At 40.4% G+C, this 26,205-nt stretch overlaps 2 protein-coding genes across 2 annotated transcripts in view; both read left to right on the plus strand.

Annotated features, from left to right (window-relative positions):
- KIF4A (kinesin family member 4A) overlaps positions 1-26,205 on the plus strand; it is a 146,532-nt gene that overhangs the window by 92,020 nt on the left and 28,307 nt on the right. The window contains exons 18-22 of the mRNA XM_049767403.1: positions 5,699-5,782; positions 6,236-6,349; positions 10,770-10,925; positions 11,460-11,560; positions 20,655-20,784. Of these exons, the coding sequence (XP_049623360.1) occupies positions 5,699-5,782; positions 6,236-6,349; positions 10,770-10,925; positions 11,460-11,560; positions 20,655-20,784 (585 nt within the window). The remainder of the gene's footprint in view (positions 1-5,698; positions 5,783-6,235; positions 6,350-10,769; positions 10,926-11,459; positions 11,561-20,654; positions 20,785-26,205) is intronic.
- The window catches only part of DLG3 (discs large MAGUK scaffold protein 3), a 213,708-nt gene that overhangs the window by 14,630 nt on the left and 172,873 nt on the right, over positions 1-26,205 (plus strand). The window lies entirely within an intron of this gene.

Genomic DNA, 26,205 nt, shown 5'->3' on the forward strand with positions numbered 1-26,205 from the left:
ATAGTTTTTCCCACTCAGTGGGGGGCTCTTGTATCCTGGGCACTATTTCTTTTGAGGTGCAAAAGCTTCTCAGTTTAATATATTCCCATCTGTTAATCTCTGCTTTCACTTGTTTGATGAGTGCAGTTTCCTATTTGAAGATGCCTTTAGTCTCAATGTCCTGGAGTGTTTTGCCTATGTGTTGTTCTATATATCTTATGGTTTCAGGTCTGATATCGAGGTCTTTAATCCATTTGTATTTAACATGATGTTAGCTATTTGTTGTTCTATATATCTTATGGTTTTGGGTCTGATGTCGAGGTCTTTAATCCATTTGGATTTAATATGATTTTACCTACGTGTTATTCTATATATCTTATGGTTTCGGGTCTGATAGCGAGGTCTTTAATCCATTTGGATTTAACATGATGTTAGCTGGGGGTCTAAGTTCAATTTTTTGCAAGTGGCTATCTTTGCTCCATTTAGGATTTCTTGCTCCTTTATCAAAAATTAGGTGATTGTGGGGCCAGAGAGATAGCATGAAGGTAAGGCGTTTGCCTTTCATGCAGAAGGTCATCAGTTCGAATCCCGGCGTCCCATATGGTCCCCCATGCCTGCCAGGAGCAATTTTTGAGCATGGAGCCAGGAATAACCCCTGAGCACTGCCGGGTGTGACCCAAAAACCACAAAAAAATTAGGTGATTGTATGTCTGGGGAACATTCTCAGAGTATTCAAGCCTATTCCACTGATCTGAGGGCCTGTCTTTATTACAATACCATGATGTTTTGATAACTATTGCTTTGTAGTAAAGTTTAAAGTTGGGGAAAACGGGCCTGGAGAGATAGCACAGCGGCGTTTGCCTTGCAAGCAGCCGATCCAGGACCAAAGGTGGTTGGTTCAAATCCCGGTATCCCATATGGTCCCCCGTGCCTGCCAGGAGCTATTTCTGAGCAGACAGCCAGGAGTAACCCCTGAGCAATGCAGGGTGTGGCCCAAAAACAAAACAAAAAAAAACAAAGTTGGGGAAAGTAATTCCTCCCATATTCTTTTTCCCAATGATTGCTTTAGCTATTCGAGGGTGTTTATTGTTCCAAATGAATTTCAAAAGTGCCTGATCCACTTCTTTGAAGAATATGGGTATCTTTAGAGGGATCGCATTAAATCTGTACAATGCTTGGGGGAGTATTGCCATTTTAATGATGTTAATCCTGCCAATCCATGAGCAGGGTATGTGCTTCCATTTCCACGTGTCCTCTCTTATTTCTTGGAGCAGAGTTTTATAATTTTCTTTCTATAGGTCCTTCACATTTTAGTCAAGTTGATTCTAAGATATTTGAGTTTGTGTGGCACTATTGTGAATGGGGTTGTTTTCTTTTTTTTTTTTTGTGATTTTTGGGTCACACCCGGCAGTGCTCAGGGGTTATTTCTGGCTCCAGGCTCAGAAATTGCTCCTGGCAGGCACAGGGGACCATATGGGGCGTTGGGATTCGAACCGATGACCTCCTGCATGAAAGGCAAACACCTTACCTCCATGCTATCTCTCTGGCCCCGGGGTTGTTTTCTTAATGTCTATTTCTTCCTTATTACTATTGGTGTATAGAAAGGCCATTGATTTTTGTGTGTTAATTTTGTAACCTGCCACCTTGCTATATGAGTCTATTGTTTCTAGAAGCTTTTTCGTAGAGAATTTAGGGTTTTCTAAGTAGAGTATCATGTCATCTGCAAACAGCAAGAGCTTGACTTCTTCCTTTCCTATCTGGATTCACTTGATATCTTTTTCTTGCCTAATCGCTATAGCAAGTACTTCCAGTGCTATGTTGACTAGGAGTGGTGAGAGATGACAGCCTTGTCTTGTGCCAGAATTTAGAGGAAAGGCTTTCAGTTTTTCTCCACTGAGGACAATATTTGCCTCTGGCTTGTGGTAGATGGCCTGAACTATATTGAAAAAGGTTCCTTGATATTTTAAGATAAAATTTTATACAAATCTATCTTTAAATCTAGATTTAACACTATATTTAGATTACACATATCTTTTTTTTTGTTTTTGTTTTTTTGGCCATACCCGGTGGTGCTCAGGGATTGCTCCTGGCTGTCTGCTCAGAAATAGCTCCTGGCAGGCACGGGGGACCATATGGGACACCGGGATTCAAACCAACCACCTTAGGTCATGGATCCACTGCTTGCAAGGCAAACACCACTGTGCTATCTCTCCGGGCCCTAGTCTAAATTCTTTTTTTTTTTTTTTTTTTTTTTTTTTGGTTTTTTGGGCCACACCCGTTAGATGCTCAGGGGTTACTCCTGGCTACACGCTCAGAAATTGCCCCTGGCTTGGGGGGACCATATGGGACACCGGGGGATCGAACCGTGGTCCTTTCCTTGGCTAGCGCTTGTAAGGCAGACACCTTACCTCTAGCGCCACCTCGCCGGCCCCTAGTCTAAATTCTTAATTCTTATAAGAGACTTTGTAACTGTAGTAAAGTTGTTGAGACCCGCACCAGCCTTCCTCCTGCATTTCTGTGATTTTCACACAAACAAAAACACCTAACAACCCATTTTTTCCAATATATTCACATCTCATTAAGAAATGGGGCTGGAACATAGAAACGGCACAGTTCTTCACAACAGCGGCAAGAAACAAATCTCAGCCGGGACAGCCTTAATACTGCGGGGTCAACAACAAGGGCCAACTCTAACATGATATCCTGACAATGAGGAAAATGCGAACATCCTGACCTTAGAGCAGATTAACCTACCTTACCAGCTAACGACAAGACAAAACCAGAAGTCTTGGCACCCTTTGGTAGGTCCAAAAGCCAAGATCGTGATTTATAGATGACTGGCTGCTAGAACTACGACCAGACGGTATACATCTTGGGACCAAAAAAAAAAAAAAAAGCCCTAGTTTAGGGTTTGAACTATGACCTGCACAATAATCAGGATCCCCAGTCCCAAAGGTCCGGCAGAGAAAATTGTAACGGAACGGGGCTTTTGGAAGCACAAAGAAAGACGCTATCCTAGGTGCCACCCTAGGATCAGTGCAAAGACCAAGATCACCAACCACAGAAGATGGATTAAAACACGGAGGTAACAGAACCTCTAGAACCACAAAGACTGACTTCATCATAAGTCCCACCTCAGGATCTGTGCAGATACTGAGACCTCTAAACACAGAACAGAAGTCTTACACACACCAAAAAAAAAAAAAAAAAAAAAAAAACACCACCGGGAGAGTAAAGGTTCCTGAGCAAAGTCTAGTGTTGATCCTATGACAGTATGCTCCAAGGACGGAGAAACCCCATATCTCTTAGGCCAAGTGAATTCCTTTTCAAATGACCCCAATATTTACTGTGCCAGGGCAGGAGGGAAAAAATAAAAATACAAAAAGCACAAAACCTTGGTTATTATCTATATATTTTTTTTACCTCCATTTATTATTGTTATTATTATTTTTATTCACCTATCTATTTTGGGCGATTTCTCTGTTTGGGAGTGAGTATTGAAATTGTCCCCAATCATACTTATATTTTCTCTGCCTTTCTTTTCTTTCGTTATGTGCTATGCCATGTTTCTCATTTCAAGACCATGGCGTGTTTTTTTCGTTTGTTTGTTTTTGTTTGTTTTTTGTTTGTTTTGCTTTTTTTGTTTGTTTGTTTGCCTGTTTTTTTGTTGTTGTTGTTTTGTGGTGCTTATCGATATAGCTCGAGCCCTCACTGGATATTTGACACTTCTTTTGGTACTGGTGGAGTGTTTCACCTTCTTTTTCTCCATCTCTCAAATCGATGATGAGAGCCTCTAGAAGGATTCCGCCCAGTTTCAGGGTATTAGACCCTTACCCCAGTTTATTCTTTTCTCTTTTTCAAACAAAACCACGCAACTTGAACTAGCTAGTCCTGCCTCCAGTTAGAGGGGGAACTAAGGGAGGCATCAAGACCAAACAGGTGCAAGACTACTAAGTTGTGGGTTAGATACAGAGGGGACCACATATTCTAGCCAACCTAGGGTGAGGGAAGAGGAAATGGGAGGTAGGACAGAAACGGAGGTGTAGGGAGGACAATTTGGTGATGGGAATCCCCCCTGATTTTATGTAAATATGTACCTAAAATATTATTGTCAACACTATGTAAACCACTATGATCAAAATAAAAATTTAAAAAAAAAAGAAAAAAGAAATGGGGCTGGAGAGGCAGCACAGCAGTAGAGCTTTTTGCCTTACATGTGGCCGACCTGGAAAGGACCCTATTTGATTCTCGGCATCCCATATGATCCCCGAGCCTGCCAGGGGTGATTTCTGAGTGCAGAGCCAAAAGGACCTCTCAGCTTTGCTGGGTGTGGCCCAGAAACCAATCAATGAATAAATAAATAATTTTAAGAAAAATATTGGGGGGTTAAATACATTCATCTCTCAGCAAACATAAACATTTACTTTTCCCCTATATCTTAGTTACTATAAGTAAATGCAAGTGTCTGTTAAAAACTGTGATTTAATTCCTTTGACTATATGCCCAATACTAGAAATGTTGGATCATGTGGCAGTTCTACTTTTACTTTGTTGAGAAGCTTCTGTTCTGTTTTCCATAATGACTGTACCATTGAAAGATTCTTTAGTTATATTGTATGGTTTTATTTTACCTAGCTGACTAGACATTTAAAATCTAATTTTTTGATAAACATCTATTTTAGTGAAGCAAAAATAGTCTTTATTTAAAGAAGTTTAGTTAATGTGTGAGAGGAGAAAATATGTTTTCAGAAAAGAACACAGTTTCTCTAGATTTGAAAAACCTTTGTCCAGTTCATTCTTATCATAAGGATTTGCAATTATTATAATTGTTTTCTGTTTTAGTAATAGTCTATATTAATATCCCATTTCAGGTAACTTTAGTTGTACTGTCAATTTTATTGGTTTTTCTTTTCTTTAATTTTTATTTGGCCTTGTTTTATTTATCTATTTTATATGTCTATATAAAATGAGGAAATCATCCAAATACTAGGTTTTTTTCCTTATTTTGCATCACATCCCTTGTGCTCCTTCTCTTTGTTCATTTGGTTTCAAATGGCGTAATTTCTTCTTTTTGTAGTGAATTCTTTTTTTTTTTTTTTTTTTTTTTTTTTGGTTTTTGGGCCACACCCGTTTGATGCTCAGGGGTTACTCCTGGCTATGTGCTCAGAAATCGCCCCTGGCTTGGGGGGACCATATGGGACGCCGGGGGATCGAACCGAGGTCCTTCCTTGGCTAGCGCTTGCAAGGCAGACACCTTACCTCCAGCGCCACCTACCCAGCCCCTTTGTAGTGAATTCTATGGTACAAAATATACCACAAGTTCTTGGAGCAAAGTGATTGTACAACAGGAAAGACACTTGCCTTTCATACAACCAACCCCAGAACCTCATGGTCCAATGAGACTGACAGGGTGATCTCTGACTTTGGAGCCAGGAGTAAACCCTGAGCATGACCAGGTCTGACCCCAAAATAAAGATAACATAGTTTTTTATCCAATTTTCTATGAATGAGAACTTGTTACTTCATATTTTATATGTTGTAAATAATGCAGCAAGGACCAGAGAGACAGTATACTGACCAAGGGACTTGTCCTTATATGCAGGACAACCCTGATTCAATCCTGAACATCACTATGATGTACCACAGTTAGGAATAGCCTCCTGAGCACTGCTAGGTATGTCCTAAAAATTTTAAAGAAATTTGACTTTTTTTCTTTTCAGGATCGTAAGAGGCAATATGAACTTCTCAAACTTGAAAGAAATTTCCAGAAACAGTCTAATGTGCTCAGACGTAAAACTGAGGAGGTAAGAAATTCCATCTGTTGGGCCAAGTGTTTATATGCTGAGAAAGTAGTCTATCTATTCAATGAACCCATGTTCTGAGAAGCCAATGCTAACTATGTCGGCCAGTAATTCCTAAGTATTAAATCTTGTTTATTTGTCATGAACTATGAACAAATTTTAAATGGACAAAATATAACTGTTCAAATAAGATTTCTTACTCTTTCAAAAAAAATTCAGGGTAATTTTGATCGGTGATATTTCTGGGTACTTCTATTGTGAAGTTTTTTCTTGAAATGTTTGTCTACCTTGGGCTCTAAAGAGTAATTTTTACAGTTATTATGTACATGGAAGATTTACAAATTCAGGTCATATAGGAACTCAAACCAATTGAACTTTTCCTTTACAAACATACAGGAATGATGATGTTCTTTTTTATCATTAAATTCTGCATTACTATGAGCTGTTTATGTTTAGGCAGCAGCAGCCAACAAGCGTCTTAAGGATGCTCTTCAGAAACAACAGGAGGTGGCAAATAAACACAAAGAGACTCAGAGCCGTGGGAGGGAAGGTACTGCTGCTCGAATGAAGGTATGGTTGAATTGCTATTTCTCTTGTGTACATTGAGTGTAGGGGGAAATATATTTTATTTAGAAAAGTAAACACTACTGAATATGAAATTCTATGTTTAAAAGCCTTTTTTATATTTTTTATTATGAGATCAAATATGCAAAGAAAGGACAAGTGAAGTTACTGTGGGAAGACAATCACCCATAAACAGAATTCTCAGAAGAAATCCCCTTGCTGATACCTTAATTTTGAACTTTCAGCCAAAGAGCATTAAGAAAAATAAGACAAAACCCATGCACAATTACTTTGTCCCTCAAGTCCCCAGATTGTAGTACATTATAACATTTAATATAAGCCTTTTTCATAAAGATAAAGAATATATTTGAGGGGGCCAAAGGGATAGTACAGAAGGCAGGACATTTGCTTTGCATGAGGCCAACCTGAGTTTCTTTTCCCAATATTCATTATGATTCTTGAGCACTGCTAGGAGTGATTCCTGAGTGCAGAACCTGGAGTAACACCTGAGGATCTACATAGATGGCCAAAAAATATATTTGAGGGACAGACAGATTTCACAGCAGATAAGGTAAATGCCTTGCATGCAGCCAACCTGGGTCCCTGGTATTGCATTATATCCTCTGAGCAGTACCAGGAATAAGCCCTGAACACAGTTGGGTTTGGTCTCAAAACCAAAAAGAAATCTTTGAATGATTGTTCAAAATGTGAATGAATCCCCCAGTATCCCTGTTCTCACTGAGGTCCTGTTTTTGTTTTTGTTTGGTTGATTGGAATTTAGTCTGCATCTTGATGTGCTTGCATGACTATGGTGTCTCATATAGACCCTGTGTCTCTTATATGTACTACAACCCATTGAACTCTGTTTATGTTTTTATTGCAGTGTGCTTTATAACTTTATGTTACTGTGGAGGGGTTAATGTGCTGTACTGCTCAGGGATCCTAGGGTCCAGTGCTTCTCTGCCAACTCAGTCTATGGTTCAGTACGAGGACCCAAAGATGGGTGAAGTTCAGGGAACCATATGGTGCAGGGGATCAGACTGGGATTGGGTACAGTCAAAACACATACCTTAACTCCTGAACAATTTCTTTGGCCCTCTGTTTTTATCAGTAGTGTTGTTTAGTTGTAATTAACATTAAATAATCCCTACATATTTGATATGTATAATTTAATAAGTCTTGCCACAGATACAGCCTGTGTAGTCATTACCAATCAAGATAATATTAGTGTCCATCAGAGCCAAAACTTTCTTTGTACTCCTTTTAATCTATCTCTGCCCTCTCATGTTTACTCTATCCCCCAACTTTAGGTAACGGTTAATCTATATTGAGTCATTTTAGACTTGTTCTTCTTTCATTTATTTTGCTTTAAATCCCAATGATGCGGGGCCGGCGAGGTGGCGCTAGAGGTAAGGTGTCTGCCTTGCAAGCGCTAGCCAAGGATCAGGACCGTGGTTTGATCCCCGGAGTCCCATATGGTCCCCCAAGCCAGGAGCGACTTCTGAGCACATAGCCAGGAGTAACCCCTGAGCGTCACCGGGTGTGGCCCAAAAACCAAAAAAAAAAAAAAAAATCCCAATGATGCTTAGAAGTTATCCCTGGCTCTGCACTCAGGGCTCAGAAATTACACCTCATGGTGTTTGGGGGAACGTATGGGATGGTGGAGATTGAACCCAGGTCGGCCATGTATAAGGCAAATATCCCACCCTCTGTACTAGTACTCCAGCCCTGACTTGTTTTGTATTTTCTATAATTTTAGAAAATAAAATAGCACCATAGGGACTGAGAGACATTTACAGGGATTGAGGGTCTTGTTTTTCATGTAACCAACCCCCATTCAATTCCAAGCATGACATGGATCTCTGAGTACAGAATCAGGAGTAAATCTTGAGCATTGCTAATTTTATTTCATCCCTGACCATGTAAGAAAATGGTGAAAGGTCCCGAAACTTGGCCCAAAGATCAGTGTTAGACTAGGACAACTATCCTTGTCCTAAAGCATAAAGATAAGGACATACTAACTTCAGTTTACCCTTCTCTACTTATTTGCTTTCTTTAGGTGCTGATCTGTAGCTAATCTTTTCTTCTCTGTTCTTTCCCTATTAAAACCCCATGTAGACCAGGTGTTTGCTTGGAGGACATGAGTTTACCATCTTCCAACATTCTACTGTATATAGAGTAAAGCCATTTCTACCTGTCTCTCATTTTATTGGACTTCAAGGGGCAATGAAACCTTAGCAAAAACAGATTTTATTTTATAGCAAATATGTATATATATGCATACGCATGCACACACGCACACACACATTTTTATATATCTTTGTGTTCTTAGCCACGTAATACTGAGCAGTTTTGTTAGTCCAGATATTGTCTATTGTGGTATCACAATGAAGCAGTCTTTTTTATTTAATATTCTATTGTTCTTGGACCATTAAGGAATAGAATTGTTAGGTCATATGGTAATTGTATTTGTAATTTTCATAAATTCTTTATTTTCTATTGAGGCTAAACCAAATTACATTCTCATTGACTTTGAATACTGGTTTCTTTCTATTTTGGGGGGTGCACCCAGCAGTACTCAGAGTTACTCCTGGCTCTGCACTCAGAAGTTACTCCTGGCAGGCTCAGAGGACCATGTGAGATGATGCTGGGGATTGAACCCAGGTCAGCTGCGTGGAAGGCAAACGCCCTACCCATTGTGCTATCGCTCCAGCCCATAGTTTCTTTTTTCTCTTATGTCTTCACCCAGCATTTATTGTTTCTGGCCTTGGTCTTTGGGTCTTGGTGGGGGGAGGCTGCTTTGGGCCACACTCAGTAGTTCTCAAATGCTACTCTGGTTCTGTACTTAGGGGTCATTTCTGACCATACTTAGGGAATTTTAACTGGTGCTCAGTATTGATCGTGCAATTCGATCTCTGTACTGTCCCTCTAGCTATGGCCTTCACCTTTTTTGTTGTTTGCTGTTTGTTTTGTTTTTCGGCAACACCCAGGGCGTTCAGTGCCACTGGCTCTGTGCTCAGAAATTGCTCCTGGCAGGCTAGGGGAACCATATGGGATGCTGGAGATCGAACTCAGGTCTGTCCCAGGTTGGCCATGTGCAAGGCAAATGCTATCACTCCTGCCCCTGGCCTTCACCTTTTTAATTTAGGCCATTATCAGTGGTATAAGATATCTCATTGCAATTTTAATTTGCATTTCCCTGATAATCAGAGGTTTTTTATTGGCCATCTCTGTGTCTTCTTTTGAGAGTGGATTGATTGGACCACACCTGGCAGTGCTCAGGACTTACTCTGCTGCACACAGGGATTGAATCCAGGTCACCACGTGCTAACAAGTTCCCTTCCCACTGTACTATTACTCTGGCCCCACTGCAGAAATGTCTTTTCAGCCATTCCATCTTTTATTTGAGTGGGAAGAGGGAATACACCCAGTATACACCCCTGGGAGGAGCTATACCTAATAGTGTTTAGTTGCTACTATTGGTTCTTATGCTGGTTTGAGGAATTAAACTTGTGTCTCCCTCATGCTGTGCATCCACTCAGCCCTTTGAGCTAACTCTCCAGCCTTCACCCCATCTCTTTTGATTGGGGGTCTTTTTTTCTGTTTTTGAGTTATGTGAATCCTTTATATATATTCAATTTCATCTGGGATTCAAAATCTAAATAATCAAGTATCATCAGAGTGTTCAGTTTTTCTACATAGGAGTTTATTTAATTATCTGTTTGGCATGTATTTAATAACTATTTCCAAAAAATTTAGCTCATTGTAAATTCTAAAAATTAGCAGAAAGTATAGATATGTGTTGGGCCCAGAGAGATAGCACAGCGGCGTTTGCCTTGCAAGCAGCCGATCCAGGACCAACGGTGGTTGGTTCAAATCCCGGTGTCCCATATGGTCCCCCGTGCCTGCTAGGAGCTATTTCTGAGCAGACAGCCACGAGTAACCCCTGAGCACCGCCGGGTGTGGCCCAAAAAACAAAAAAAAGGATATGTGTAATCTAAATATAGTGTTAAAATCTAGATTTAAAGATAGATTTGTATAAAATTTTATCTTAAAATATCAATTTTTTCACTGAGTGACAAAGGAAGGGTCATATAAACAATGGTAGAAGGTTTTGGTGCTTTGGTGATGAGTGTGGCATAGTCAACAGTGAACCCCTGAATTCTAATCTTTCCATACTTTTAGCAACCCCAGGAATGAAGGAAAATGGATAAGCTTGGTCCAGGTTCTCCTCTCCATTGGAAAGTGTAGGTGCCATGTTCATTATTCTTCAAGTACTATTGGAATTTTTGGTGAGATTAGGCAAAAATGAAAGTCTCACTTCTAGTTACTTGGGCTCTGGTTGAAGTAAGATAAAATCTGGTATGAAATATAGTCATGAATTAAAGAGTTTTCATGTCTCACCCACATATCACTTCTCTTCTAGAATTGGCTTGGAAATGAAATTGAGGTTCTGGTCAGTACCGAAGAAGCCAAACGCCATCTGAATGACCTTCTTGAAGATAGGAAAATTCTTGCTGAGGATGTGGCTCAACTTAAAGAGAAAAAGGAATCAGGGGAGAGTCTCCCTCCTAAATTCAGGGTGAGTATCCTCTGAAACTAGTCTTTGCCCTCCTGCTAGAGCAGGGGTCTTCAAACTTTTACAAAGGAGGCCAGTTCACTGTCCCTCAGGCCATTGGAGGGCTGGAGTATAATTTAAACAAAACGATGAACAAATTCCTATGCACACTGCACATATATTATTTTGAAGTTTATAAAAGTGGGAACAAATACAGTATTTAAAATGAAGAACAAATAAAGTTGAATCAACGAATTTAACTGTATTTCATTGAGAACTAGGAGCCTGCTTTTGATGGGCCATAGTGTGAGGACCCTGCCAAGACCGAGAGGAGGAATCGAGAGACAGAGAGAAAGAAATAGAAGAGTGCAGCATAAATCCCACACATGTATACTGCAGGCATGAAACAAGTTGGCTGCTAAGCAGGACAGGCAGCAGAGGCAAAAGCACCTGGTGGAACAATAAATGTCCTTGGTGGGCCACATGTAACTCACAAGCTATAGTTTCTCCCGACTTTTGAGAATTAGTTTCATTTCATTTACTTTCTCACCCTCACAGAGGCGTACTTTCTCACGTGCTGATCAGTGTCATCCAGTTTCTGCATCAGAGGATTCCATCACAAAGCAGATTGAAAGCCTAGAGACTGAAATGGAACTCAGGTAATGGGTTTATCTCTCAGGCACTGTAAAACTGATGCCTAGAATCAAAATAGTGACTTTAGTGACTCAGAAATCTTTATTTTCAAGGGTCATTTGTATGGTGAAGGATACAATTTAGATTTTCAGTGGTTATCATATGCCTATGTTGGTTTATATTGATGGTCACCCAACACCTGTAAAATATTTTAAACCACTGTGGAGCTGGCCTGGTTCCTATACCAAAATTACTAAGGCAATTTTTAATTTAACAGTTTTTAACTTTAAAATATTTATGTACTTTCAATAAATTATTTTTATGGCTTTTTTTTGAGCCACATCCAGCAGTGCTCAAGGCTTATTCCTTATTCCTGGCTCTGGTCTCAGGAATCATTCCTGTTGGTACTCAGGGGGCCATGTGTGGTGCTAGGGATCAAACTCAGGTATGCTGAGTGCAAGGCAAGACCCTATCCAGTGTACTTTTCTCACTGTATAAAATTACTTTAGAAACATTTCAGGGGCCGGAACAATAGCACAGCGTTAGGGCATTTGCCTTGCACGCAGCTGACCCAGGATGGACCCAGGTTCAATTCCCAGCATCCCATGTGGTTCCCCAAGCCTGCTAGGAGCAATTTCTGAGCACCAGAGCCAGGAGTAACCCCTGAGCACTGCCAGGTGTGGCCCCCAAAACAAAATATTTTCAAAAGGATCAAAGAAATGGTACAGTGTTGGCCTTATATGCAGTCGAACCACATTCAATTCCTGGTATCTCTAATGTTCCCTCAAGTTTGCCATGAGTGATTTCTGAGTGAAGTACTAGAAATTACCTCCCTGAACACCACTGAAGGTGGCCCAAAAATAAGAAAAAAAACATTTAAAAACCTTACTTTTTAAAGCTTTATTAGTGAAAAATTAAAGGGAGTCACAATTTATATATTTTAATTTAACTTATAATAACGTTAAATTCTATATATCAATATAGAATTTACTAAGTTATTTCACCTATCCATCACCATTTGCCCACGTAACTCCACTACTAGCCCTGTATTATCTCCAGTGTGATTTTTTTCTTTCCCCTACTGCTACCCTCACATTTTGTTTATAAGCTTTGTAATCTTTTTATTATAATGTACTGTTTATTTCATTGTTTTATCTCTCTGTTATTCATAGATGAATAAAATCATGCAGTATTCTTCCCAGCTTATTTTGCTTAATGTGATACCCTGTAGTTCAGTGCATGTAATTTTCTTTTTTGATCTTCTGCTGTTGGTATTCTATCCCTATCAGTATTTGTCAGTATTTGACATTATTTGTCACTGTGACTAGGATGTGTTTTGGGGTGCTTTTTTTTGGATCTCTTTTAGCTGGTACTCTTTGGGCGTGCAGAATTTGGTTGCACGCACTCTTTAGCTCTGGGAGTTTCTTTTCAATGTCCTAGACCAGTGGTTGGCAACCTTTTTTTTCAACTGAGCCAAATCTTGCCAAAACCAGGATTAAATTTTATTTTGAGAGCCACACAGGGCGCGCACTGACAGAGGCTAGGAGCAGAGTCCTGACTCCTGCAGCAGCCGCCTGGCACACAGAAGAGCCAAATTAATAGTAAAAAGAGCCACATGTGGCTCACGAGCCACAGGTTGCTGACCACAGTCCTAGACAATTGATTCCTCGTGGGGATTTTTTTTCATGGACCTCTGAGACTCCAATGATTCTTATGTTGTTTTGTTTAGTTTATCCCAGACTTCTGTTTTCATCTGTTCATCTTCTTTGAGGATTATTCCAGTTGTTGATCATTTGTTGTTAGTCCTCTTTCTAACCTCTTCTGTTGTATGGAGATGTTATGCATCTCATCTTCTAGCTCAATGGTTCTATCTTCAGCCACTGTTACTCTGCTGGAGGCTTTTCAGTGAGGTTTTCATTTCACCTACCAAATTTTTCAGTCCTGTTATTTCAGTTTGGAGTTTTCCTATTTCTACTTTCATATCCTTGTGATTCTTCTTGTGGTTCTTTAGGTTCATTTCATTAGTTTTTTTAGTTCTTTGAGCATTCTCCATATTTACTCTGTAAAGTATATCAGAGAGGATATATTGCTGATCTGCACTTTATGGGTCTACAGAACTACCATCATAATTCTCTAAGTATGGTAGTGTTCTGCATTTTTCCCCATTGTGTTCTTTGCAGTGTGGTGTTTTCTACACATGGTATTTGTGCTGCAGACATGTTGCGTCTCAGCAGTTCTCGTGGGTCATAGTACTTCATGGAGGAAAACAGGTAACACAAGTGGACGGATATGAAATATGAAATAATTGAGACCACACAAAGTATGGGAACCCACATCTATGAGATGAGAGACAAACTTTACTTTTCAGCTGATGGCTTTTTTTTTTTTTTTTGGTTTTTGGGTCACACCCGGCAGTGCTCAGGGGTTATTCCTGGCTCCAGGCTCAGAAATTGCTCCTGGCAGGCACAGGGGACCATATGGGATGCCGGGATTCAAACCGATGACCTCCTGCATGAAAGGCAAACGCCTTACCTCCATGCTATCTCTCTGGCCCCAGCTGATGACATTTTTAAGCACAACTCTGGTATGCAAGGTATTTTCAGGGAAACAAAGGGCAGAGGATCGTTAGGAGGGACAACACAATGGTACCAGACCCTAGAATCTACATATCAAATAACTACTTGATGTAGTTGAGAAAGAGCACTGCTAGAGGTAAGGCGAAACATGAGACGGAGGTGTTCTGGTTTGCAAGAAGTTCGCAGTCTCCGGAAAGAAGAATTTAAGAAAGGCAGAAGCTATTGTTAGCACCATGAAGCTGAGAGCAGGAAAAAGCAAGTTTCTGGGAACTGGCTTGGCTCAACCTTTGAGTTGCAAATATACTAGCCAGCGGGGAATTTAGCAGTCTTGGTGCTGAAAATTTCTATAAGATTGCAGGATAACTGAGGCCGAATATCTGTAATTTAGCAAGGGAGGCAAAGCCAAATAAATAAAAGTAAAGAGATAAATAATGTCACAGCTATGTCAGAAATATAGCCAGTAATCCACGCAGGGGTTATGATTGGCTTCCACTGATGGGCCTTCTGGCTGAATTATTTCTTGGGGAAAATTAGGCAGGAAAGCCAAAAGACACATCTGGATTATGCTTTCCATTATAGTGGAGACATCCATTTTACTTGCAGTGAAATATTTGGGTTCGTTAACTAGAGCCACACCACTGGTCAGCTCTCCTGCTGGTCTTCTTTAGGACCACCAATGCAGGTCATTTGCCGCCTTCAGGTTAATGGACCATGAGCCAGTTGCTTGCCACCTTCAGGGACTGGAGAAACTTACCATGCTCACAACCATAATTTTCTTTTGTCCCTGAGATCTTTTAAAAAACCTTTCTGGGGCCGGAGATATAGCATGGAGGTAAGGTGTTTGCCTTTCATGCAGAAGTTCATCAGTTCAAATCCCGGTGTCCCTTATGGTCCCCCGTGCCTGCCAGGAGCAATTTCTGAGCATGGAGCCAGGAGTAACCACTGAGCACTGCCAGGTGTGACCCAAAAAACACACACACAAAAAGAAAAAAGCTGTGTATTAGAATGGGAAGAATACATAAATTACTCTGTGGCATGTTGAGGTATAATAGTTGTCTGGGAGAAAAGCATTTGTGTGAATGCTTGAATTGTGCTTTTTTAACTTGATTGATTGATTGACTGACTGATTGACTTACTGACGGATTGACGGATTGACTAGTTCCTGGGTCACACCCAGCAGCGCTTAGGGGTCACACCTGGCTCTACATCCAGAAATCGCCCCTGGCAGGCTGGGGGACCACACGGGACACTGGGAATCAAGCCGGGTCCCTCCCAGGTCGGCCATCCCTCCAGCCTCCTTAATGCTTGAGTTGTGAACACAATGGTTCCCCTTTCTCATGGAACATCATTTTACTTGAAAGAACAACTGACAGAAAAATTACAGTTTTTCAGAGCTGCGTACTTGGTAGACATTTTCTCAAAAAACTTGAGTGAGTTTTCACTTCAAGAAAAACAACTGATAGTGTTTGTCACAGAAGGGAAAAAATCTAATCTTCAAGCAAAAATTAGTATTTTGGAAAATTGGTATAAGCCAGTGAACGCAATAAATTTTCTTAACTTTTCTGATGATACCAAGTAGTAATACTAACAATCATACTGTTTGTATTGTAAATAAAATGTGTTCATATTTAAATGTTTTGCATGACTCGGTATTGTCAAAATGTCATGTTGTATAAACACGTATGCATGAACACTTCATTCAGATTGCAATAGAGATCAATTGTCTTTAATATAAAAGTAAAATGGGTCTGGAGCAATTGCACACTGGTAAGGAGTTTGCCTTGCAAGCAGCCGACCCGGGACAGACCTGGGTTTGAATCCTAGCATCCCATGTGATCCCCCAAGTCTGTCGGGTGATTTCTGCACACAGAGCCAGGAGTAACAGCTGAGCACTGCCGGTTGTGCCCCCCCCCCCCGAGAAAAATGTAAGAAAAGTTTATGGGTCAAAACAATTAATAGGGGGCCAGCGAGGTGGCGCTAGAGGTAAGTTGTCTGCCTTGCAAGCGCTAGCCAAGGAAAGGACCACAGTTCGATCCCCCGGCACCCCATATGGTCCCCCCAAGCCAGGGGCAATTTCTGAGCGCATAGCCAGGAGTAACCCCTGAGCATCAAACGGGTGTGGCCCGAAAAAAAAAACAATTAATAGTACAGTGGGTAGGGCACCTGGATTTGATCTCTGGTATTCCATATGGTACCCTGAGTAGGAGGGATTCCTATGTTCAGAGCCAGGAGTAAGCCCTGAACAGTGGTGGGTAAGGCCCAAAAACAAAAATATAGATTAAGAAATCCTTGTTAATAATGAATTCAGATTCCACATTTCAACTAACTTGACTTTTTATTTAAAATATGGTGATTTACAAAGTTACTCATAGTTGAATAAAAACATTTTAGACATAAAATGTTTTAGCATCATTTTCACCACCAGTATCGACCTCCCTCCACCAGTGTTCCAAACTACCATTTTAAGGAACTTTAAAACTAACTTTTTAACTTTAGGGGGTTTGATGTTGTCTAAAAGAACAATTTCAACAATTATTTGAAAAACTATGATTCTTAGTGCCCAGAGAAAACCTAGTGGCAAGAGCACCTGTCTTGCATGCATGAAATATTTAGTTTGGTGCCTGGCACTGTTCCCCCTATCATTGCCAACCACAATCCCAGTATTTCTGTTTGGGGCGCATGGCAGCTAGGGTGTACCACCTCTGGCAAGGATTCAAACCAGGCTATGCATGAGCAATTAAACTAATAGTGCTACTGCCAGCAAACATTAGTAGTGCCAGCACCACAACTAAAGTGTGTATCTCTCAGTCATCACAGTAAAGTGAATGTGGCTTTTTGTATTGTTTGTTTGAAGAAAATTTCCTTCCTTGGGGCTAGAGATATATAGTAAGGCCAGTAGGGCACTTGCCTTGCACACAGCTGACCAAAGTTCTAGATTCTAACTATTGTGAGTAGTGCTGTGATGACCATAGGGATATAGAGGATTTTTCTGTGTGGTGTTTTTATGCTCCTAGGGTATATTCCTAGGAGTGGAATTGAGGGGTCATATGAAAGCTCAATTTCTAGTTTTTTGAAGAGTATCCTATTGTTTTCTCAAAAGTAGAGCTACTCAGCATTCCTACTAGCAGTGAATGAGAGACCCTATCTACCGCACCTGCACCAGCACAGGTTGTTCTTGTTCTTTGTGATGTGTGTCAGTCTCTGCTGTATGAGATCATATCTCATTGTTGTTTTAATTTGCATCTCTTTAATGATTAGTGATGTGTAACATGTTTTCATGTGTCTTTTGGCCATCTGAATCTCTTTGTTGAGGAAATGTCTGTTCATTTCTTCTCCCCATTTTTGGATGGAGTTAGATGTTTTTCTTGCTAAGCTTTCCCAGTGCCTTATATGTCTTGAATATTGACCCTTCAGCAGATAGATATTGGGTGAATAGTTTCTCCCATTCTGTGGGTTGTCTTTGTATCCTAGTCATCATTCCCTTTGAGGTGCAGAAGTTTCTCAGTTTAATGTCCCATTTGTTTATCTTTGCTGCCATTTGCTTGCCAGTTCTATTTCACCCTTGAATATGCCTTTAGCGTCAATGTCATGGAGTGCTCTGCCTAAGTGTTCCTCTTATGGTTTCAGGTCAAGTTCTTTAAAACATTTTGATTTGATTTCTGAGCACAGTGTTAAAAAGAGGTCTGGGTTCATTTTTGTATGTAGTTGACCAGTTTTCCCAATACTTTGTTGAATAGGCTTTCCTTGCCCCACATCATATTTGTGCCCCTTTATCAAAGACTAATAAATCATGTGCCTGGGGGTCAGTCTCTGGAGTAACCCCTGAGCGCCACTGGGTGTGACCCAAAAAAATAAATAAAATAAAAAATAAAGTATCTGGAAGCTGTATGTATTGTATTTAGTCTTAGACTTCTCAATCCTGTGGCAGCATTTCAGCATAGTTTTTTACAACAACCCAGATGTGTAGGTAAAGAAACTGTGGTATATATAACCAATAAAATACTATGCAGCTGCAAGGAACAATAAAGTCATACAATTTTCTGTAACCTCATTGAAATTACAAGATCCCATGTTGAGTAAAGTAATCTAAAAGAAGAAAGACAAATACAGGATGATCTCACTTATCTGTAGTATTTAAAATAACTCAGGGGTCTCAAACTCGCAGCCCACGGGCCGCAAATGGCCCTCCATACAACATTTTGTGGCCCTGCTCTAGAGGAATCTTTATTGTTTTGTTTTGTTTTAGTTGTTTGGGTCACACCCCCCAATATTCAAGGCTTACTACTGACTATGCACTCAAGGATCACCCTGACTTTGCCTCCTGTGGCCCCTAGGTAAATTGAGTTTGAGAGCCCTAAACTAGATGAAGCAATGGAGGATGCCTAGATATCCCTTAACCCCAGGACTTAAGTAGGAGACAGTGAGAAGAGTAAAGAAATCAAGGTGGGAAGGAAAACGATAAGAAAGGAAAATATGGGCCGGAGAGATAGCATGGAGGTAAGGCGTTTGCCTTGCATGCAGAAAGACAGTGGTTCAAATCCCGGCATCCCATATGGTCCCCCGATCCGAGCAATTTCTGAGCATAGAGCCAGGAGTAACCTTTGAGCGCTGCCAGGTGTGACTCAAAAAATAAAAGGGAAATAATGGGGGAACAGGGTTCTAGCCTTCAGTTATACTGGTAATTTAAGAGAGTGGCATAGCTATAAATCCAAAACACAGATTCAGCAACACTGAAGACAAAATATCTAATCTGAAACCACCAAACACTATAATGAGCCTCTCACAGTGGCAACCAGGATGTGGGGCAGAGGAATGTGTGGAGTATGAGAGCACTGATAAATGGGAATTGATGCTGGTGGTGAAATTAGTATTGAAATGTTACATGCCTAAAACTCAGTTATCAATAACTATGCAAATCACGGTTCTTTACGTAAAAGTGTTATTTTTTTTTTTTTTTTTTTTTTTTTTTTTTTTTGGGCCACACCCTGTGACGCTCAGGGGTTACTCCTGGCTATGCGCTCAGAAGTTGCTCCTGGCTTCTTGGGGGACCATATGGGACACCGGGGGATCGAACCTCGGTCCGTCCTAGGCTAGCGCAGGCAAGGCAGGCACCTTACCTCCAGCGCCACCGCCCGGCCCCAAAAGTGTTATTTTTTAAAGAAATTATGATTGATATATTTATTATACAGTGGAATAATATGCGCCTGTAAGAAATTATGAAATAGGGGCCCGTGCGGTGGCGCTAGAGGTAAGGTGTCTGCTTTGCCAGCGCTAGCCTAGGACGGACCACGGTTCGATTCCCCAGCGTCCCATATGGTCCCCCCCATGCCAGGAGCAACTTCTGAGCGCATAACCAGGAGTAACCCCTGAGAGTCACCGGGTGTGGCCCAAAAACCAAAAAAAAAAAAAAAGAAAGAAAGAAAGAAAGAAAAGAAAGAAAGAAAGAAATAATATAGTTCACAGCAAGTTGGATGGAAGTGGAAGTTATCACGTAAAAACAAAATAAGAGTGGGGGAGATAAAGGAGTGGATGATAGAATCTAAACAGAAAACAAGGGAATACTATCAAACAATGACAAACCTTAGATTATAATTCTTATTGAAAAATAATGAGTTGGCATAGAAACACTGGTGACATTCACAAGCATGTTGTTGATATTGGATTATAGTAATTTTGTATGTCAGCTTTAGCACTTTTTACCTAAAAGTTTTTACCTTTAGCATTTTTACCTAAAAGGTAAAAATAAAATGTAGTCTCTGATTCAAGAGGAAGTAAAGTGGATAAATTGCTTGCCTTGCTGGTTCAAGTCTCAGAACCATTAATGCTTCCCTGAGTCCCTGCCAAGATTGACCTGTGAGCCAGGACTAAGTCCTGAGCACAGCCAGGTTTGACCTAGACAAAAAACCAAAAGGTCTCATAACCCCACAATAGATATCAGTTCTTTGATTCTATCAAACATCTTCTATTTGTCTTTGGGGATTATTTTCTTCAGGTATCCAACCTGACTCTTAGTCTTGCCTAGCTACTGTATCGATATCTGAACTTATATTGTCTCACTACACTCAGTTGAAATCAAATTATAGGGGCCGGAGAGATAGCATGGAGGCAAGGCGTTTGCCTTGCAGGCAGAAGGACGGTGGTTCAAATCCCGGCATCCCATATGGTTCCCTGAGCCTGCCAGGAGCGATTTCTGAGCATAAAGCTAGGAGTAACCCCTGAGCACCACCAGGTGTGACCCAAACCCCCCAAAAATGAAATCAAATTATACTTGACATACTACAACAAAATTCTTAAAAAAGAATCATTGTTTCCAAACTCTCTACTCTGTGACTTAGTTATTTCAAAAATGCTACAAGACTTCATCTTGTAAGAAATCAATGCTACAAGACTCCATCTTGTAGCAGGACACATGATTTAAAACCTTTAATCAGATGACTTAATCCTTATTTACATGATCTTTAAATGATACTTCCATTAAGTAAATTAAATGAGCTCTTCCTTGCCCCTTGATGTTGAAACTAAGGACTTTTCTCTGTCTTTGCAGGAGTGCTCAGATTGCTGACCTACAGCAGAAACTGTTGGATGCAGAAAGTGAAGATAGACCAAAGCACCGCTGGGAGACTATTGCTACCATTCCAGAGGCCAAGTGTGCACTGAAATATTTAATTGGAGAGGTAACCATTACTCTTCCTACCAGCAATTCAGAGTCTAACTTGATAAACTGAGTAAGATGGAGTACTGTAAAAGTTAATGTCAATTTCCATGGAAAGAAACTGATATTAGTCTTTTGATTTAATTATTGGACCACACCTGGCAGTGGTCAAGTGTTATTCCTAGGTCTTCACTCAAGAATTACTCCTGGGGCCAGAGATATAGCATGGAGGTTGGGTGTTTGCCTTGCATGCAGAAGATTTGTGGTTCAAATCCCGACATCCCATATGTTCCCCTGAGCCTGCCAGGAGCGATTTCTGAGCATAGAGCCAGGAGTAACTCCTGAGTGCTGCTGGGTGTGACAAAAAAAAGGAATTAGTCTTGACTGGCTCAGAAGGCCAGATATGGGGTGACAGGGATTGAACTCTGGTCAGCCTCTTGCAGGGCTGTAGTGGAAGCCTCATACCTCTATCCAGGGGGAACACAGGTCTCGAAGCAATGCCAACATAGGAAATAATCCACACAGGTTAGGGAGATTAAATGGGTTCATATATTTCCACCACAAGCTATCTGCAAGCAGGCAAAAGGGTATCGGTCTGCTAGCTATGGGACCAAAACTGGAAGAAGTCTCCTGACCTGAGGTCTTTATTGAGAAGAATAGGATCACCCCATGTGTGGGTAACAGGTGAGTTATGGGGCTAATGCTCCACTCAGTGACTGCACTCCTGTGGCTCTGCTCTTTGGGGCAGGGTTTGCTAACCTCTGTTGATGTGTAATTCGTGGGCTTCGCTCAAGGCGATGTAGGTCCAGTTGCCACTGGTGGCTCAGGATGGTACCCACATTGATGTCGAACAATTCCTGATTATGCTCTAGGGCTCCTCATGGAAGTGCCCAGGAAACCAAGTCAAAGGGGTCAGATGCATGCAAGGCAAGTGCTTTAACCCTTATACTCTCTCTCCAGCTCCAGTTCTTCCTTAGTTTAAAAGAAAACCCAAAAGATATACCCTCATGAGTACTTATATACTATTTCAGAATCAGAATTCATAGATTAAGACAGCTGCGATTGCATATCTGAATCTTCAGGCTAGATTTATGTCTTATTTTGACAGCTTTTATATTCACTATAGCCCAGATCTAAATAATAACATCAATCACAAACACCAGTGTTTATGCTCAGGATGACTACATGCAAGGCAAGCATCCTTCCTCTGTATTGCCTCTTTGGCACTTATTGATATTTTTATACTGCTGTAATAGTCAGAACAAATATAGACTGAAATCAAAGATTGGAGAACAATCATCGAAGTAAACAACTCCCTTCAAAAGGCTGGAGTAGCCATATTAATATCAGATAACACGGACTTTAGACTTAAAAAAATTCATAAGGGACAGATATGGACATTTTAAGGAAGATAATAATTGCAGCACAATAATAGTAAGAGATCTCAACACCACCCTGTCACTATTTGATAGGCCAATCAGGCTGAAACCTAACAAGAATATACTAGCTCTTAAAAGAGAAATGGAAAAAGTGACCTAATAGATACGTACAGGGCTCTCCATCCCTAGAAAGCTGGATACATTCTTTTCCAATGCACATGGTCATTCTCTAAAACATGGTCTAGTTTACATATTTAGTTATGTAATACATACATATGTAATACATGCATATTTAGTTATGTAATACATACATACATAATACATATTTAGTTATGTAAAACAACTACATAAAGAGGATAGATATTGTACGAACTACCTTTAAGGTACACTGAAATTAGATGTGAATTACAGACACAGAGGAAAACTTTTAACACCTGGAAATTAAACAGTCGATTACTTAACAACCAGTGGGTAAGAGAGGTAATCAAAGAGAAAATCAAAAGATTCTTTGAAACAAACGGGAACCAAGACAGAATTTGTGGGACAGCAAAATATATCAGAATTTTTGGAACATAGCAAAAGCGGTACTAAGGAAAATTTATAGCTTTGCAAGCACTCATCAGGAAGGAAGAAGGGACCTACATAATAATGTCACAACTCATAAAATTAGAAAGTGACCAACAAATACACCAAAAATAGGCATACAGAAGAAAATAATAAAGCTTAGACCAGAAATAAATGGTTGGAAATCCAAAAAAACAACCTAGAAGATCAATGAAAAAAAAGTTAATTCTTGGAAAAGTAAACAAGATCGATAAACTCACAAAGAAACTCACAGAGAAACTCACAAAAATCAAAAAGAAAGGGAGAGAAACTTAGTAAACCAAATTAGAAATGAAAAAGGTGAGAATGGCGAGGTGGAGGGGGTGGAAGTGTCAGGGGCAGTTGGCGGGCTCATCTTCCTTTCTTGAATTCTTTCTTCCTTTTATGCAGTTAAAAATAAAAGACCCAGGGGCCAGTGAGGTGGCGCTAGAGGTAAGGTGTCTGCCTTGCAAGCACTAGCCAAGGAAGGACTGCGGTTCAATCCCCCAGCGTCCCGTATGGTCCCCCCAAGCCAGGGGCAATTTCTGAGCGCTTAGCTAGGAGTAACCCCCGAACATCAAACGGGTGTGCCCCCCCCAAAAAAGGAAATAAAAGACCCTAAAGCCCTAAAAAAAAAGAAAAGGGACTACTGAAATTCAAAGGGTAATCAGACTACTTTGAGAAACTCTTTGCCACAAAACAAGAGAACCTAGAAGAAATGGATAAATTCATGGACACTTATAACCTCATAAATTGAAACCAAGATGATCTAGTATATCTGAGCTCAGACCCATCACTATTAAGGAAATTAAAATGGTGATCAGAAAAACCCCCAAAACAAAAGTCCAAACCCAGATAGATTCACTAACAAATTCTTTCTGACCATTCTAGAAGACCTATTACCAATCCTTTTCAGGCTCCTCCAAATATTTGAAGAAACATACATTCTGAGATAGTTTCTATGAAGCTAACATCACTCTGATACCAAAAGCAGAGATGCCACCAAAAAAGAGAGCTACAGACCAATATGCCAGATGAATAGAATCAAACACCTCAACCTCATCAAGAAGTTTCTACACCATGACCAAGTAGATTTCATTCTAGAGATGCAAGGATGGTTTAACATACACAAATCAATCAGCGTAATACACCATATCAACAAAAAATCATATGATCATCAATAGATATAACGAAAGCATTTGATAAAGTCCAACGCATATTCATGATAAAATCGCTCAAGATAGGAATGGAAGGAACTTTTCTCAGTATAGTCAAGGCAATTTATCACAAACCCATGACAAATATTATACTCAATGGAGAAAAACTGAAAGCCTTTCCCCTAACATTTGGCTGAAGACAAGGCTGCCCAATTTCACCACTCATATTCAAGATAGTTCTGGGAGTACTTGCCATAGCAGTTAGGCAAGAAAAAGATATCAAGGGCATCCAGATAAGAAAAGAAGTCAAGCTCTCCCTGTTGCAGATGACTTGATACTATATTTAGAAAACCCTATAGACTACCAAAAAGCTCCTAGAAACAATAGATTTAAAGTGGCAGGGTACAAAATTTAACATACAAAAATCAATGGCTTTCTTATATACAAATAATGATAGAGATGAAATAGACATTTAAAAAACAATCCCATTGATAATAATGCCACAGATATTCAAATACCTTGAAGTCAACTTAGCTAAAGAGGTGAAGGATCTACACAAAGAAAACTACAAAACACTGCTTCAAGAAATAAAAAGTGGCAGGGCACTTGCCTTCTAAGCTGCCAACATGGGACCAACCCAGGTTCAGTTCCCAACATCCCATATGGCCCCCAAGCCTGCCAAGAGCAATTTTTTTTTGGTTTTTGGGTCACACCCGGCAGTGCTCAGGGGTTACTCCTGGCTGTCTGCTCAGAAATAGCTCCTGGCAGGCATGGGGGACACTGGGATTCAAACCAACCACCTTAGGTTCTGGATTGGCTGCTTGCAAGGCAAGCACCACTGTGTTATCTCTGGGCCCCCAAGAGCAATTTTTGAGTGCAGAGCCAGGAGTAACCCCAGGTATGGCCCAAAAAAACAAAAAAAAGGAAAGAAGAAAGAAAAGAGGACACAAGAAATTGGAGACATACCCTGTTCATGAATCAGAAGAATTAGCATCATTAAAATGGCAGTACTCCCAGAGCATTGTACAGATTTAACGTAATCCCTCTAAGGATACCCATGACATTCTTCAAAGAAGTGGCTCAAATACTCCTGAAACTCATTTGAAACAATAAATGCCCACGAATACCTAAAGCAACCCTTAGGAAAAAAGATGGGAGGCATCTTATAAAGATGCCTTATATTACAAAGAGATGGTCATTAAAACATCATGATACGGGGGCCGGGGAGGTAGCATGGAGGTAAGGCGTTTGCTTTGCATGCAGAAGGTCGATGGTTCGAATCCCAGCATCCCATATGATCCCCAGGGTCTTCCAGGAATAACCCCTGAGCGCTGCTGGGTGTGACCCAAAAATCAAAAAGAAAAACATCATGATACTGGAATAAAGATCATCAAATCAATGGAATAGATTTGAATACTCAGATACTGTTCCCCCAGACATACAATCAGCTAATCTTTGATAAAGGGGCAAGAAACACAAAATGAAGCAAGGAAAGCCTCTTCAGCAAGTGGAGTTGGGACTACTGGTCAGCCACATGCAAAAATGCCAACTCGGACCTCTATCTAACCATGTACAAAGATCAAATCAAAACGGATTTAAGACCTTGGTATCAGATCCGAAACTATAAGGTCTATAGAAGAAAACATAGGCAAAACACTCCATGATATTTAGGCTAAAGGTGTCTTCAAGAGGAAACAGATAAATAAATGGCTCTACATTAAACTGAGAAGCTTCTGCAACTCAAAGGAAACAGTGACTAGGATATCAAAGGCCACCACGGAATAGAAGAAACTATTCACCCAATACTCATCAGATAAGGGGATAATATCTAAGATATACAAGGTACTGACAGAACTCAACAAGTAAAAAGCTAACCCCATCAAAAAATGGACAGAATAAATGAATAGACATTTCCTCAAAGAAGAAATACAGATGGCCTAAAAGCACATGAAAAAATGCTCTACATCACTAATTCAGCAAGATGCAAATCAGAACAATGAGATATTCTCTCACATTCAGAGACTGGCACACATCACAAAGAACAAGAACAATCTGTGCTGGTGGCGATATCGGGAGAAAGGAACTCTCACTGCTGGTGGAATGCTGTCTAGTTTAGCCTTTCTGGAAAACAATATGGCTATTCCTCAAAAACTGAAAATTGAACTCCCATATGATTTAGTAATACAATTCCTAGAGATAAATCTAGGAACACAAAAACACAATACAAAACAACCCAGAAGGGGTCTAAGAGATAGTGTGGTGATAGGTTGTTTGCCTTCCACACAGCCGATTCAGGACAGACAGTGGTTTGAATTCTGGCATCCC

This window comes from Suncus etruscus, chromosome X, assembly GCF_024139225.1.
Source record: "Suncus etruscus isolate mSunEtr1 chromosome X, mSunEtr1.pri.cur, whole genome shotgun sequence".
Taxonomy (NCBI): Eukaryota; Metazoa; Chordata; class Mammalia; order Eulipotyphla; family Soricidae; genus Suncus; species Suncus etruscus.